At 44.9% G+C, this 15,738-nt stretch overlaps 1 protein-coding gene across 2 annotated transcripts in view; it reads left to right on the top strand.

Annotated features, from left to right (window-relative positions):
- Positions 1-13,920, top strand: part of lmnb1 (lamin B1) — a 60,880-nt gene extending 46,960 nt beyond the window's left edge. The window contains exons 9-11 of one of the 2 annotated variants that reach the window (XM_059644662.1): positions 1,123-1,242; positions 9,714-9,809; positions 11,385-13,920. In XM_059644662.1, the coding sequence (XP_059500645.1) occupies positions 1,123-1,242; positions 9,714-9,809; positions 11,385-11,426 (258 nt within the window). In that variant the 3' untranslated portion in view covers positions 11,427-13,920. The remainder of the gene's footprint in view (positions 1-1,122; positions 1,243-9,713; positions 9,810-11,384) is intronic. The other variant, XM_048528135.2, reaches the window with a different exon arrangement.
- The last annotated feature ends 1,818 nt before the right edge of the window (positions 13,921-15,738 follow it).

Genomic DNA, 15,738 nt, shown 5'->3' with positions numbered 1-15,738 from the left:
CTTTGGTCAAAAAAAATTAGAAAATGTTTGGCCTGATTTATCTCTTTCCCCCATCTGTTTTCTGTGCGAGTTGAACCCTGATGCTTGCATTGCAGTGTTGGATTGGGAAAGAAGCCTGTGTGCCCTCTGTATTGTAAAGTTGAATTTTCAGTTCTTGGAGTTTGTTTAAACGTGTTGGATATTAACTGGTATCCTGGCTCGTAATGCAAAAACCTTTCGAGTGATGCCCTAGGTTCCCACTTTTTTTTTTATGTTGAACAGATGGCTGGTAAACAACTTTTTTTTTGTCTAAAGTGCACTCACTCCCTCTTCAGAGATGTGCTCTAATAAATCTAGAGTAAGAGGGGTAGGATCAAATGTGAGACCATCCCCAGCCACCCCTTCAAAATTGATGAACTTTGCTTCATCATCTTGCCTAATGTTACATTAGTTTAGAGTTATTTGCAGCCAAGTGTGAATCACCTTGGTTTCCTTTCAGAAGCATCAGCTGTAGATCCTGTGGTTCAAGCTTTTGATCACTGAGCCTGCCATAACAGTTGCTTTCTATTCACCATCAAGCAGGCTTTCTAATAGGTAGCTTGACTCCAGAGTCTCTTGCACCGCTCCCCCCCCCCCCCCCCAAAAAAAAACTTCCATTTGGCAGTGGTGGGGGGAGGTGGGTAGAAATCAGTTTGGCAACTAACCAATAAGTAAGTATTGCTAGTTTGGCCAGTTTAAAGTTTCTTAAAAACGACGTGATAAATGTAACTCATGTTAACTTCACACTGTACCAAAAAAATTAATGCCCATTTCGATTTGGAACTTGAGCCAAAGCTTAACTTCCTATACACTAGTCGACTTGAGTGTCAAACCTGAGATGTGAAGGTTTAAACGCATGCTTACGTTCTTAGCTTCCAAATAATAACATCGAGCAGCTGGATTTGAAGTCGCAAATTTCTACATGCTGTCTGTCACAGACTATACGCTAAAGAGTTAACCAAAATATGTTGATGTAAGGAATTGCGTAAATTCAAGTTGTTATGAAAGACTTCACCAAAGATGCGCCTGCCTTGAAGCTGTGCTGTTGTTCAGGATTGTGTGATGTTTACTAACTAATATTGTAAATGCTTCTTGTTCCTGCAGATCTGGGCTGCTGATGCTGGTGTGATATCAGCTCCACCTGCAAACCTCATTTGGAAGAACCAGAATGCTTGGGGCACTGGAGCAGATGTGAAAGTAGTCCTCAAGAATTCTCAGGGAGAGGTAATGCTGCTTTTAGCCAGTGGAAAAGCTGTGTGTGTGTTATACCCAGTCAGTAATCTCCTAGTTCATGAGATGTGGACATTATTAGCTGGGTGTGACTTGCAGCTAGTTGAGTGTTTTCTCCCTAGTTGCCATCAACTCCAATTTTGCTAGACCACCTTTAATGCCATACTTTTATCAAATATTGCCCATCCCTAAAGGTTCTGCAGAAGGTGTTGGTGAGCTACCTAAAGGTGTTTTAACATAATCATGGGATCAGTCTGCCAAAGCAAAGATCGAGCAGCGCCCAACTCGCTGCAGTGCTTGGGTGCAGGCACACTTTCGGTGCTCCTAAGAAAGCAGTTCTACTATTTTGTCTCTGGCACAATGATTTGGTAGAGTTGGCAGGTTTGAATATGCTGTCTAAGGGGCCTTGGTGGGCTTCTGCAGTGCTTCTTGGCGCACAATACTGTCAGTGGTGAAAGAAATAAATGTTGCAGGTATTGGAAGGAGTGCCAGTAAGACAGGCTGTCTTATCCCAGAAGCCATTGAGCTTTTTGATGAGATGCACTAGTCTAGGCAAGTGGTCAATATTCTGTCACACTCCTGACGCGTGTCTTGTAAATGGTGGACTGTTTTGGGGAGACAGAAGGCAAGCCACGACAAAGCTCTTAGTCTTTGACCTACACTTGTATATGCAGTGTTTCTATGGTTAGTCCAATTCAATTTCTGGTGAATGGAATACCACAGGAAGATAATGGGGTATTCAGCAATGTAATGCCCTTGAACCCAAGCATTGATACTTTTTTAGGAGATATTGCCTGGTACTGTCGGTGTTACTTGCCATTTAGTCATCCCAAGCCTGAGTTTTGTCCAGAATTTGCTACATTTGGAAAAACTACTGCTTCAGTATCTGAGGAGTTTGTACCAGCTTTAGCACCATTCAAATCAACAATGAGCATGCCCATGCTGTCCAAGCAGTGAACCATATGATGAAGGGAAGTCATTGAGGCGGCTTTAAGATGGTTGTGGTTAGAATGCCACCCTGAAGAAAAAGTATGCCCAGAAACCGAGATGACTGACCCATAACTATTTTTTTTTTGATTTTGACCAGTGGGGGAATTTTCCTCCTGTTTTCCATTTACTCCAGTTTTGCTAGGGTTCCTTGATGCTATGGATTTGTCAAATGTTGTAATGATGTTAAGGGCAATCACACTCTCCTCACTTCTGGTGTTAAGCTACTTTAAATATACTCGGCTATAAAGAATCAGGAGCAAATTGGCCCTGGAGGAAACTAAACTATGCTGTCATGAGCAAGTTCCTCTTGACTAACGTTAACAAGTCCACCCAACATTTTGATAGGGCAGCAGTTGGATTGGTTGGCTTTGTCCTGTTTTTTGTGGACTGGACCAGTTCAAGAAGGTAGCTTACCACCAACTTCTCAAGGGCAAGTAGGGATGGGCAGTAAATGCTAGCCAGCCAGACAGTCTCAGGTCCTATGAGTGAATTCTGAAAAATAGAACAGGGGTGCTATAAACTTCCCATGTTGTCAAATAGGTGCCAGAATTGGAGCTAGCGTAGTACTAGAGTTGATTGTTTAGGGAAATGGCTAGTTCTAGAGTCAAGTCTTCAGTATTATTGAAGGAACATAGCCTTTGCAGGATCAGTATCTTGACCTGTTTCTTGATTAAAGATTGGCATCTATAATCTGGAAAAAGGCTGACCTGTATCATTCACTCAGCCCATCAGGCTGAAGATGAATGTGAATGCACCAGCCTTGTTTTCCGTACTGAAGTGCTGGGGCTCACTCATCATTGAGAATGGGGGATGTTTGGAGCTGCCATCTCATGGTGTTCAGTGGTACTTCACTGTTCATGAATGGACGAGGCAGTGCTTACATCTGATATAAGATAATAAAATGTGAGGCTGGATGAACACAGCAGGCCCAGCAGCATCTCAGGAGCACAAAAGCTGACATTTCGGGCCTAGACCCTTCATCGGAGAGGGGTTGGGGTGAGGGTTCTGGAATAAATAGGGAGATGGGGGAGGCGGACTGAAGATGGAGAGAAAAGAAGATAGTTGGAGAGGAGAGTATAGGTGGGGAGGTAGGCAGGGGATAGGTCAGTCCAGGGAAGACGGACAGGTCAAGGAGGTGGGATGAGGTTAGTAGGTAGGAGATGGGGGTGCGGCTTGGGGTGGGAGGAAGGGATGGGTGAGAGGAAGAACAGGTTAGGGAGGCAGAGACAGGTTGGACTGGTTTTGGGATGCAGTGCGTGGAGGGGAAGAGATGGGCAGGTTGTGTGGTGCAGTGGGGGGAGGAGATGAACTGGGCTGGTCTTGGGATGCGGTGGGGGAAGGGGAGATTGTGAAGCTGGTGAAGTCCACATTGATACCATTGGGCTGCAGAGTTCCCAAGCGTAATATGAGTTGCTGTTCCTGCAACCTTCGGGTGGCATCATTGTGGCAGTGCAGGAGGCCCATGATGGACATGTCATCTAAAGAATGGGAGGGGGAGTGGAAATGGTTTGCGACTGGGAGGTGCAGTTGTTTATTGCGAACCGAGCGGAGGTGTTCTGCAAAGCGGTCCCCAAGCCTCCGCTTGGTTTCCCCAATGTAGAGGAAGCCACACCGGGTACAGTGGATGCAGTATACCACATTGGCAGATGTGCAGGTGAACCTCTGCTTAATATGGAAAGTCATCTTGGGGCCTGGAATAGGAGTGAGGGAGGAGGTGTGGGGGCAAGTGTAGCATTTCCTGCGGTTGCAGGGGAAGGTGCCGGGTGTGGTGGGGTTAGAGGGCAGTGTGGAGCGAACAAGGGAGTCTCGGAGAGAGTGGTCTCTCCGGAAAGCAGACAAGGGTGGGGATGGAAAAATGTCTTGGGTGGTGGAGTCGGATTGTAGATGGCGGAAGTGTCGGAGGATGATGCGTTGTATCCGGAGGTTGGTGGGGTGGTGTGAGAACGAGGGGGATCCTCTTTGGGCGGTTGTGGCGGGGGCGGGGTGTGAGGGATGTGTTGCGGGAAATGCGGTCAAGGGCGTTCTCGACTACTGTGGGGGGAAAGTTGCGGTCCTTGAAGAACTTGGACATCTGGGATGTGCGAGAGTGGAATGCCTCATCGTGGGAGAAGATGCGGCGGAGGCAGAGGAATTGGGAATAGGGGATGGAATTTTTGCAGGAGGGTGGGTGGGAGGTGGTGTATTCTAGGTAGCTGTGGGTGTCGGTGGGCTTGAAATGGACATCAGTTACAAGCTGGTTGCCTGAGATGGAGACTGAGAGGTCCAGGAAGGTGAGGGATGTGCTGGAGATGGCCCAGGTGAACTGAAGGTTGGGGTGGAAGGTGTTGGTGAAGTGGATGAACTGTTCGAGCTCCTCTGGGGAGCAAGAGGCAGCGCCGATACAGTCATCAATGTAACGGAGGAAGAGGTGGAGTTTGGGGCCTGGGTAGGTGCGGAAGAGGGACTGTTCCACATAACCTACAAAGAGGCATAGCGGGTGCCCATGTCCACCCCCTTTGTCTGTGGAAAGTGGGAGGAATCGAAAGAGAAGTTGTTGAGGGTGAGGACGGGTTCGGCTAGGCAGATGAGGGTGTCAGTGGAGGGGGACTGGTTGGGCCTGCGGGACAGGAAGAAGCGGAGGGCCTTGAGGCCATCTGCATGCGGAATACAGGTGTATAGGGACTGGACGTCCATGGTGAAAATGAGGTGTTGGGGGCCAGGGAATTGGAAGTTCTGGAAGAGTTGGAGGGCATGGGTGGTGTCACGGACGTAGGTGGGGAGTTCCTGGATCAAAGGGAGAAAATGGAGTCCAGATAGGTGGAGATGAGTTCGGTGGGCAGGAACAGGCTGAGACAATGGGTTGACCAGGGCAAGCAGGTTTGTGGATTTTGGGAAGGAGATAGAAACGGGCCGTGCGGGGTTGGAGGCTGTGGGTGGGAGGTCCCCTGAGGTGAAGAGGTCATGAATGGTGTTGGAGATGATGGTTTGGTGCTCGGGTGTGGGGTCATGATCGAGGGGGCGGTAGGAGGTGGTGTCGGAGAGTTGGCGTTTGGCCTCGGCGATGTAGAGGTCAGTGCGCCATACTACCACTGCCCCTCCCTTGTCTGCGGGTTTGATGGTGAGGTTGGGGTTGGAGCGGAGGGCTGCCCATTCTGTAGGGGAGAGGTTGGAGTGGGTGAGAGGGGTGGAGAGGTTGAGGCGGTTAATGTCTCGACGGCAGTTTGAGATGAAGAGTTCAAGGGAAGGTAGGAGGCCTGGGGGTGGTGTCCAGGAGGACGACTTGTGTTGGAAGCGGGAGAAGGGGTCAGTGGAGGGAGGGTTAGGTTCCTGGTTGAAGAAGTAAGCGTGGCGGCGAAGGCGGCAGAAAAACTGTTCTGCGTCCAACCGTGACTGGTATTTGTTGATGTGTGGGTGGAGGGGGACAAAGGTGAGCCCCTTACTAAGGACTGACCGTTCGTCCTCAGTCAGTGGGAGGTCTTGGGGGGATGGTGAAGATGCAGCAGGGTTCAGTGTGGCTGTCTTCTCTGGGGTTGCGGGCGGAATGATGACGTCGTCGGCCGTGGGCGGGGTTCTGTTGCCGGTTAGAGGAGCGGGGTGGGCGGCAGCAGCTGCGGTGAGGGTGGTGTGTGAGGTGTTGTAACTGGAAGTGGAGGCGGTGACTGCAGCAGCGGTGCCGAAAGTGGTGTGGCCGGCGGAGGCGGATGTGACGTCATCGGTGGAGTCTCCGTCCGTGTCCTCATGGTCAATGGCGGCGGGTGCATGGTGGGGGAGGGGCAGGGACAGGCTCGGGATTTGGGAGGTGCTGGAATCCTCTTGTGTGTGGCAGGAGCCAGTGAGTTTGTTGTACTTACGATTTTTGGTGTCCAGTAAAGCTGAGTAGGACTGGGTGTTCAGTCTGTGGATCCTGCGGAGGATAGAAAACAGCAGAGGTTCTTTGCAGGTCTGGGAGAGGGAGGCTCTGAGCTGGGGCAGGATGGATAGCAGTGCCTGGAGGTGCCGGCGCATGGCTGCGAGTGTCTGTTTCAGGACTCGCGGGGAGAAATGCATCTGAAGGGTCTGAATATTCTGGGTGTAGAGGTGGTCACGGTTGGGGCCAAATTGGGAAGGCTTGAATGTAGACTGTAGTCCATTGGGGATGATCCGGTTCCGTAGGCAGGTGCTGAGGAAGGTGATGTGGCTGTGGTACCTGGTTTGCTTCAGGCCCCAAACCCCACCTCTTCCTCCGTTACATTGATGACTGTATCGGCGCTGCCTCTTGTTCCCCAGAGGAGCTCGAACAGTTCATCCACTTCACCAACACCTTCCACCCCAACCTTCAGTTCACCTGGGCCATCTCCAGCATATCCCTCACCTTTCTGGACCTCTCAGTCTCCATCTCAGGCAACCAGCTTGTAACTGATGTCCATTTCAAGCCCACCGACTCCCATAGCTACCCAGAATACACCTCCTCCCACCCACCCTCCTGCAAAAATTCCATCCCCTATTCCCAATTCCTCTGCCTCTGCCGCATCTGCTCCCACGATGAGGCATTCCACTCTCGCACATCCCAGATGTCCAAGTTCTTCAAGGATCGCAACGTTCTCCCCACAGTGGTCGAGAACGCCCTTGACCGCGTCTCCCGCATTTCCCGCAACACGTCCCTCACACCCCGCCCCTGCCACAACCGCCCAAAGAGGATCCCCCTCGTTCTCTCACACCACCCCACCAACCTCCGGATACAACGCATCATCCTCCAACACTTCCGCCATCTACAATCCGACCCCACCACCCAAGACATTTTTCCATCCCCACCCTTGTCTGCTTTCCGGAGAGACCACTCTCTCCGAGACTCCCTTGTTCGCTCCACACTGCCCTCTAACCCCACCACACCCGGCACCTTCCCCTGCAACCGCAGGAAATGCTACACTTGCCCCCACGCCTCCTCCCTCACTCCTATCCCAGGCCCCAAGATGACTTTCCACATTAAGCAGAGGTTCACCTGCACATCTGCCAATGTGGTATACTGCATCCATTGTACCCGGTGCGGCTTCCTCTACATTGGGGAAACCAAGCGGAGGCTCGGAGACCGCTTTGCAGAACACCTCCGCTCAGTTCGCAACAAACAACTGCACCTCCCAGTCGCAAACCATTTCCACTCCCCCTCCCATTCTTTAGATGACATGTCCATCATGGGCCTCCTGCACTGCCACAATGATGCCACCCGAAGGTTGCAGGAACAGCAACTCATATTCCGCTTGGGAACCCTGCAGCCCAATGGTATCAATGTGGACTTCACCAGCTTCGAAATCTCCCCTTCCCCCACCGCATCCCAAGACCAGCCCAGTTCGTCTCCCCCCCCCCCCCCCCCCCAACTGCAACACACAACCAGCCCAGCTCTTCCCCTCCACCCACTGCATCCCAAAACCAGTCCAACCTGTCTCTGCCTCCCTAACCTGTTCTTCCTCTCACCCATCCCTTCCTCCCTCCCCAAGCCGCACCTCCATCTCCTACCTGCTAACCTCATCCCACCTCCTTGACCTGTCCGTCTTCCCTGGACTGACCTATCCCCTCCCCACCTATACTCTCCTCTCCACCTATTTTCTTTTCTCTCCATCTTCGGTCCGCCTCCTCCTGTCTCCCTATTTATTCCAGAACCCTCACCCCATTCCCCTCTCTGATGAAGGGTCTAGGCCCGAAACGTCAGCTTTTGTGCTCCTGAGATGCTGCTGTGCCTGCTGTGTTCATCCAGCCTCACATTTTATTATCTTGGATTCTCCAGCATCTGCAGTTCCCATTCTCACTTACATCTGATATGTTGGTTTTAGGATCCCTCACCCCTAATTGTTGCTTACTTCTTCTGTTGTATGGCATACAAGTAATCCTGTGACACCAGTTTTGAGGTGATCACCTCATATTTTTAGGCATGCCTTGTGGTGCTCCTGACATGATGTCTGTATTCATTGAATCAGATCTGCAGACTTCATGGAAAGAGGAGCAGGATATGCTGGCCCATGAGGTTACAGATTGTGATTTAGTTCAGCTGTGCGTCATGGATGTCTGTTTTGAGTTGCTATGTCTGTTTGAGGTCTGCTCAATTAACGGCTTTGGTCGTGCCATACGTCGCTGGGTTTCCTAAATGAAGATGAGACTTTGTTTCCGTAATTTACTGACTTTGTTCATGGCAGTAATTGGTAGGAATAACCACCACACATCCTCCATGGTAGGTATAATGGTGAGGATAAACTTGTACTTGTTTCCTTGTCGATTCCCTCTTCACCTGATCTAGACTAGCAACTATGTTCATTTTAGAGTTTGGTCAGTAATGGTGTAGTAAGCAATAGATGTTGCAGAATATTTGCCTTTGGTTCCCTCAGGAAATACAGTTTATCGTTTGATGGGCATGTGGCAGGTAGTAATGACCAAGAGGTTTTTCCCTCATCTTTAACCTGATGCTATGAGATTTGAGTCCAGAAGCAAATTTGAGGACTCCCAAGCAATGTCCAACTATGTATCACTGTATTTCTGATGAAGGGTCTAGGCCTGAAACATCAGCCTTCCTGCTGCTAAAATGCTGCTTGGCCTGCTGTGTTCATCCAGCTCCACACCTTGTTATCTATGTATCACTGTGCCACCTATGGGGAGTCTGCTGTAACATCAGGACAGAACATATTTAGGGATGGTGGTGGTGGTCTGTTCGGTATGATTGAGTGTAGGACTACGATAGATTGTTGCTTGCCTATTCTTGTTTAGCCCCCACATGTTAATAAGTTGGACTTTGCAGAACTGAGAAAACTGAGATGGTGTTTTGTGGTGCTTGGAACAATGCTGGATTGTTTGTCTGGTTTCATGCTTTTTTTTTTGACTTTGGAAGTTTGATACAACTGAGTAGCTTGCTAAGCCATTTCAGAGGGCAGTTAAGATCAACCGAGTTGCTATAGGTTTGGAGTCACGAAACTGGCAAAACCAGATATTACTTAACTGTATAATTTTCTTCATGCCAGTGGTGGTTATTGAATTTACATTTTTACCCAGCTGCCACAATAAGATTCAAATCCAAGTCCTCGGAAAATTAGCCTCTGTTACTATGCCATCACCTCCCCTTATTTGTCTCTCGTAGCTCTGTGATCAAAGCTAATGCTGTAATAGTCTTGAAATAATGACAATTTTCACGTGTTTAAATGTATCTTTTGAATATTGTTGGGGGAATGATGTTTACAGCCAATTTTGAGAAGCGCTGGTGCATATATACACAACTACAGAGGCTGAAATAACTGCACTTCATGAAGATTTCCTTGTGATCATTAGTTACTGACTAAAACCTAGTGCCAATAGCTAAAAGTTGGAAACATCGAGGGATTGGAAATGAATGTTCTAGGCTCTTTTATGTAAAATTCCCAGGCAGTCAAGATTAAAATGTAACTTCTGTGTGAAAAGAAACTGCACCTAAAATTGTTTGCATTGTATTTCACTAGTTGTTGCTCTTGTTACTTCAGAAATTGATTTCTCATTTTATGTAGGAGGTGGCTGACAGAAGTACCATCTTCACAACCACTGTACCAGAGGAAGAGGAGGAGGAAGTTGAGATTAGAGACGAAGATCTCTTCCATCAGCAGGTACATTTCTATCTAACAGTAAAGGTTTGCGTCATGCACGTAGTGAAATACACTGGGAGCCTTGGTTGTGGGCTGGTTCTAGTTTATAAATTACCTATGGGAGCTTGTGTTTTCATTTCACAGAGAACTTGCATTTAAAGATTAAAATAAAATACAAACTGGAATTATGGAAGTGGAATGAAATGTCAGCTTTGTTTTTAACTTTTATTACAAATATTCTGTAACTTTTTGGCTAGTTGATATTTGTGAAAGAGTAGCTAATACAATCAGATATCTACTGTAGGTCCTGGATGTAATATGAATGTTAGTGCCTTTTTAAACTTGAAAAATAATACTTTTGGAATATGTTTATTCATGGCAAGACCCATAGTTAATGAAGGAAATCCTTTCAGTACACCAGCTACTGAAATGTTTTATGTATACGTTTATATGTAACAGCCTGATTGTACTCTCTTATAAGTTTGACACCTGGGTTATAAATCAACAAGTGCTTTCTTTCGTAACATTATAAAATGGTGTGAATTTCATAGCATTATAAAATGGTGTACACAGAAGGCGGCCATTCAGTTGAGTCAGTGCTGCTTTCAAAAAAAACCAAACAGTCCCATCACTTCCTAACTTTCGCTATTTTCCTGTTTCTTTTTCTGCAATTATTTATCTAATTCCCTTTTAAATGCTGCTGTTGAATCGGCTTCTGTTACGCCATGTCTTGGATTTGAGGTTTGGAATGCACCCTCCTTTTTGTTCCCCCCTTTATGTTACCTCTGACTCTTGCCAATCATTTATAACCTGGCAGCACAGATTTAAACCATTTATCTGTTCTTACTCTATCTAACCTAACTGTAAACCATAATTTCTGGGGTAATTCTATAAGACAGTAAGAACATGAGCAGGCAATATGGGTCCTTGAGTATGCTTCGCCATTCAACATGATCATGATGGATCTAACATTCCTTGCATCTGCTTTCCTACCTTTTCTCCCCATAACCCTTGCGTCCCCTACTAATCAAGAATCGATCTGTTTCAGTCTTAAGGATTAACAAGGACTCTGTCTCTACAGTGCTCTGAGGCAAGGAGTTCCAAAGAAACTCAACCCTCAGAGAAGGAATCCCTTCTCATCTCATCTTAGTGTTAAACTAGCACCGAAATATTATGTGCCCTCTGGTCTTAGACTTTATGTTGAGGAGAGCCATCCAATCTGCATTTACCATATCTTGTCCCTTTATCAGTCCTGTACATTTCCAATGGAGATCCCAATCTGTTTAACCTTTTCTGATAAGACAATCCACCATGCCAGTGGATCTTGTCTAAACTCACTACCTGATCAAGCTTTTGATTCTGGAACCGAAGGAGATATTAATACTGCTCAGGTTATGCTTTCATGAAGAATTGTGCAAGGGCTATATTAATGCAAAGCATTGTATTGCTGTTTGAGGCTATAAAAAAAGGTTTAGTTTAAAATTAAACTGAATAAAATTATAATTTGAAAGTAATGAACTTAATGTTAATTTTATTGACAGTGAGCAATTGTTCCTTTTAAAACATGAAGCTTATATTAGTGGGTTTCTTTTTCAGGGAGATCCAAGAGCAGCTGACAGAAGCTGTACAGTAATGTAATCATCCTGCAAGATGATATCTTCAAAACTCATTGCTGCCTGTGTTGAACTTAATATCTAGAAATTCAAACTATTTTTGTATTTCAGTAATTTGTATTTTAGATATTTTGTTAATTTCTTTTTGTATACATGACATCAGTTCAGGGCTTTTTTTATACTGTTGAGTTTTTTTAGAACATTACAAGAGTGTAAATCCGAAACCAATGTGAATCATTAGGTTTTTTTGAACCTATGGAAAATGCTTTTCTGAAGATTACAGATAAAACCAGTGAAAAATACTTTGTGTAGTTGAAGAAACTACAGTAATTTTGGGGCAGCTTGCATTTGTGATTGCATTAAGTTAATATGTGCAGCAGGGAAATTGGGGTATTAAAACATTTTGGTAGCAACTTTTTTTTGTAAATTTATAAATAGAACAGCACTGAACTTACTCTTTTTAATGATTTTTTAAATTGTTTATACCCAGCTGGCAAAAGCATATTACAGAAAATGGGATGAAGGAAGTTTTCTGTGTATAGCTTTTGTCCCCTTATGTAGACAGTGTTTGGGACATGGTATGACTAAATGCAAATGTTTTAATGAGTTTTAATGTAGCAACGGTCCACTGGGGTTTTCTTGGCAAATATGAATAAAGTAAACATTGTGTAATAAAGAATTGTTACTTTTCCTGAAAGCAAATTTGTATCAACATACTATGATTTGGGGTATTATAAAATAACTGGACCTCTTAGTGTTTTAAGAAACCATTTTTTGTTTCTAGCTTTTAAGACGACTGCAATTGTAAACCCTTCAAACATTTACAAATGAATTGCAGAGATAGGATTCTAGCATTTTGCTTTGTGCGCTGGCCAAGTAGACTGGCTAGTTGTAACGGCTAGTCCAAAATGTTTAGGGAAGGGATGGGCACCATTCAGTGCAACAACATTTGGGATGTTCCTTTTTTTTAATACTGGGAATGTTCAACACCAGCCAGTTTGACCTAACCAGTGATCAGAAATCAAGAATAACTGCTTCCTCTTGTATCCAAGGATTGTTAAGGAAAGCATGTGAGATAAATTTTAGTTTGTAAATTCAAGGTAATTGTTCATCTCGTTCAGACATTGTTGGTACTGGCTAGCTTCACCATTTTTACTCTTAAAGGTATTTGCTAATGCCATCTTTGTATTCTATGACTTTTTAAGTGCAATTATTTGCATTGAATTAGTGACTATTTCATTTCCATCTTTCTGAAAAATTGCATTGTGAGAACATATTCATCTTGCCAATAGATCATCCTGTCTGTGGGCTACATTAAAATAATTCAAATGGATCGGAAGGGGCATTACTTCAGAACATGCTTCTTGTACTCATACATAAAACAATATGTGTGTTATTTTGAGATGATGTTCAAGTGTGCAATTTCATTTTTAAGAACATGAAATAGACCGTGTGGGCCTCCAGCCTGCAGTGGTGTTCAACATAATAGTGGCTGATCTTCTGTCTCAACTTCATTTTTTGCCTATTCCCCATATCCTTGAGACCAAAAACCTGTTTATCTTAGCCTTAAATATATTTAACAAAGAAGCATTCATGTTTATAATCATAAATAATGAATTTCAAAGATGTGCAACACTTTTGAGGCTGATCCTGTGTGCTGTAAACCCCATAATTACGGGTGACCACCTTCAGCTATCTTACCAAGTAATAGGTCCAAGTTCACCAGCCTCTCCTTGGAGCAACACAAATTTGTGGAACAAATCTAGTGAACCTTTGCTGTGTTGCATTGATGGTAGGTCCATATTTTATTTTGATGCAAAGATCATAACTACATATGGTGCTTCTGATGCGGGCTCACCAAAGCTTTACACAAATGTAGCCAAAATTTACTGCAGAGGATTGAACTGCAAGATAAAGACTAATGTACCATTTTCTAATTGCTTGCTGTACACCTGTTTCTGAGCATAGCAGGTCTGTCTGAACTGTAGCAAGGTCAGAAGTCACACGGCACCAGGTTATAGTCTAACAGGTTTATTTGAAATCACAAGCTTTTGGAGCACCCCTGCTCAAGTGAAGTGAAGAGAAGCTGTCCTTGTTTTGATACCATTGCCATGACTACTTAATGAACGCTCTACCTTAATTAGTTTGTACAGTTTTCAATTACTTGTTATTTTGGTTAGACCCTTGGCCTAAGACTGTTATACCTATCATGTTATTCCAGCCATTTGGTTTGTCTACAGCATTTTTATTTTATTGTAATGATTCAACTGAGGCAGAGAGATATTAGGTCATTTCTTCACTTGCTATTCAACTGTTGACACTTACACTGACATTTTTGATCACCTGCAGAGACTTGTTAGTCTGTTGACACTCCACTCACCCCATTTGTATGATCTTTTGATGTCTCTACCTATAAATTCTGTCTGTTTGCTCCTTCATCAGTAAAATGAAGAGAAGTAGTGCTATGAAAGCTTGTGATTGCAAATAAACCTGTTGGATTATAGTGTGGAGCTCGAGGAACACAACAGGCTGGGCAGCATCAGAGAAACAGGAAAATTGACGTTTTGGGTTGGGACCCTTCATAAACGGAGGGGGAAGGGAGCTCGGAAGTAGGGAGAGGAGGGGGTTGGGCTGGGGAAGGTAGGTGAGATGGTGATAGGTGAAGGCAGATAGACAGTGGTGGGATTAGTCAGTGAGGTGGGTGGAGCAGATAGGTAGGAGAGAAGATGGACTGGTGTTGAGTCAGGTCAAGGAGGTGGGGATGAGAGGGAGGGTTGGTCATGGAATGAGGCCAGAGGTGGGGGAGATTTTGAAACTGGTAAAATCCACATTTAGGCCATTGGGCTGTTGGCTCCCAAGGTGGAATATGGGAGATGCTGCTCCTCCCATCCCTCTCTCTTTAATTCTGAACTCCATTCTCCCTCTCCCATTTCTGAAGAAAGTCCTGACCCAAATGTTAACTTGCCTGCTCCTCTGCTGCCTGGCCTGCAGTTTTCCTCCAGCTCCACATTGTTATTGCTGCCTCCAGCATCGGCAGTTCTTACTAGCTCTGGACTATAACCTGGTGAAGTGTGACTTCTGGCCTTGTCCACTTCTGTGCAACACTGGCACCTCCACATCATGAACTGTGGCAGTTAGAAGCTTCATAAGCCAATAAAATGCTTGAGCAGAAGTAGTCCATTCAGCCCGTTGAGTTTGCTCTGCCATTTGATGAGTTCATGACTGATCTTGTAATCCTCAAATCCCCTTTCCTGCCGTACCTGTAACCATTGACTACATTGGTTTTATAATCTATCTCAGCCATTAATTATATTTAATGATCCAGCCTCTACAGCCTTCTGTGGCACCATATTCATTTTGTTTAAAATCTGGTCTGCCTTTTTTTAACGAAGTGAATAACTTCACAAATACCCACGACTCCATCTGTCACCTTGTCCACTCACTCCATTTATTTATATCATTGCAATCCTGTCTTCCTTACCCATTAAATTGCTTTGGGGATAATAGGGACTGCAGATGCTGGAGAATCTGAGATAATGAGGTGTAGAGCTGGATGAACACAGCAAGCCAAGCAGCATCTTAGGAGAAGATTGCTTTGGGTATTTCTTGACAATTGATGTCAGGACTGTGGTTCGCTGTTTTCCTCACTCTCACTTAAAATTCATACTACAATTGCTAATTTGCAATCTGCTTGCACAATTTTTGAATGTATGGCATTTTTGAAAATCATAACCAGTATGTCCACTATTTCTCTGACTGAACCCTAGAAATCCGGATGTTTGTTGGCTTATTTCCCCTTTGTTGATATTAAATACTTGAGTTCCTTTGTTTTTAAAAGCTCCTTTTTAGGTACATTTTTTTTCTTTCAGGTATGTAATTTGTATCAACTGTAGCAACTGTTTCTGACTGTTCTATTTGTCTCATTTAATATTGTTCCCAGTTCTGATGAAGAGACACCGGACGGTAACTCTAAAACGGTAACTCTATTTTGTTTCCACAGATGCTGGGTTAAGCAAATTAGCAAGAGTAGCTACAACAACAAATTTGTAGTGCATTAGGATTGTTTCCAAGTGTAATATGTCTGAGCTAAGCAGGGAGCAGGTTTTCTTTAATCTGGTAATGGATAATGGATAATAAATAAGTGGGTGGGGGGGTGGGGGTGGCGTGTAGAATCCCCTGGGAAATACTGATCATCATGTGATAGAATTTACTATTTGAAAGAGAAAATCTTGGAATAGAAACTAATTTCCTTTTAACTTAAACGGAATTACAATGAATTAAGGATAGAGTTAGCTAAGGTGAACTGGGCAGATAGATTAGCGAAAATGACAGTAAAC

Source organism: Stegostoma tigrinum, chromosome 3 (genome assembly GCF_030684315.1).
Source record: "Stegostoma tigrinum isolate sSteTig4 chromosome 3, sSteTig4.hap1, whole genome shotgun sequence".
Taxonomy (NCBI): Eukaryota; Metazoa; Chordata; class Chondrichthyes; order Orectolobiformes; family Stegostomatidae; genus Stegostoma; species Stegostoma tigrinum.
This window is presented reverse-complemented; position numbering and strand designations above follow the sequence as displayed.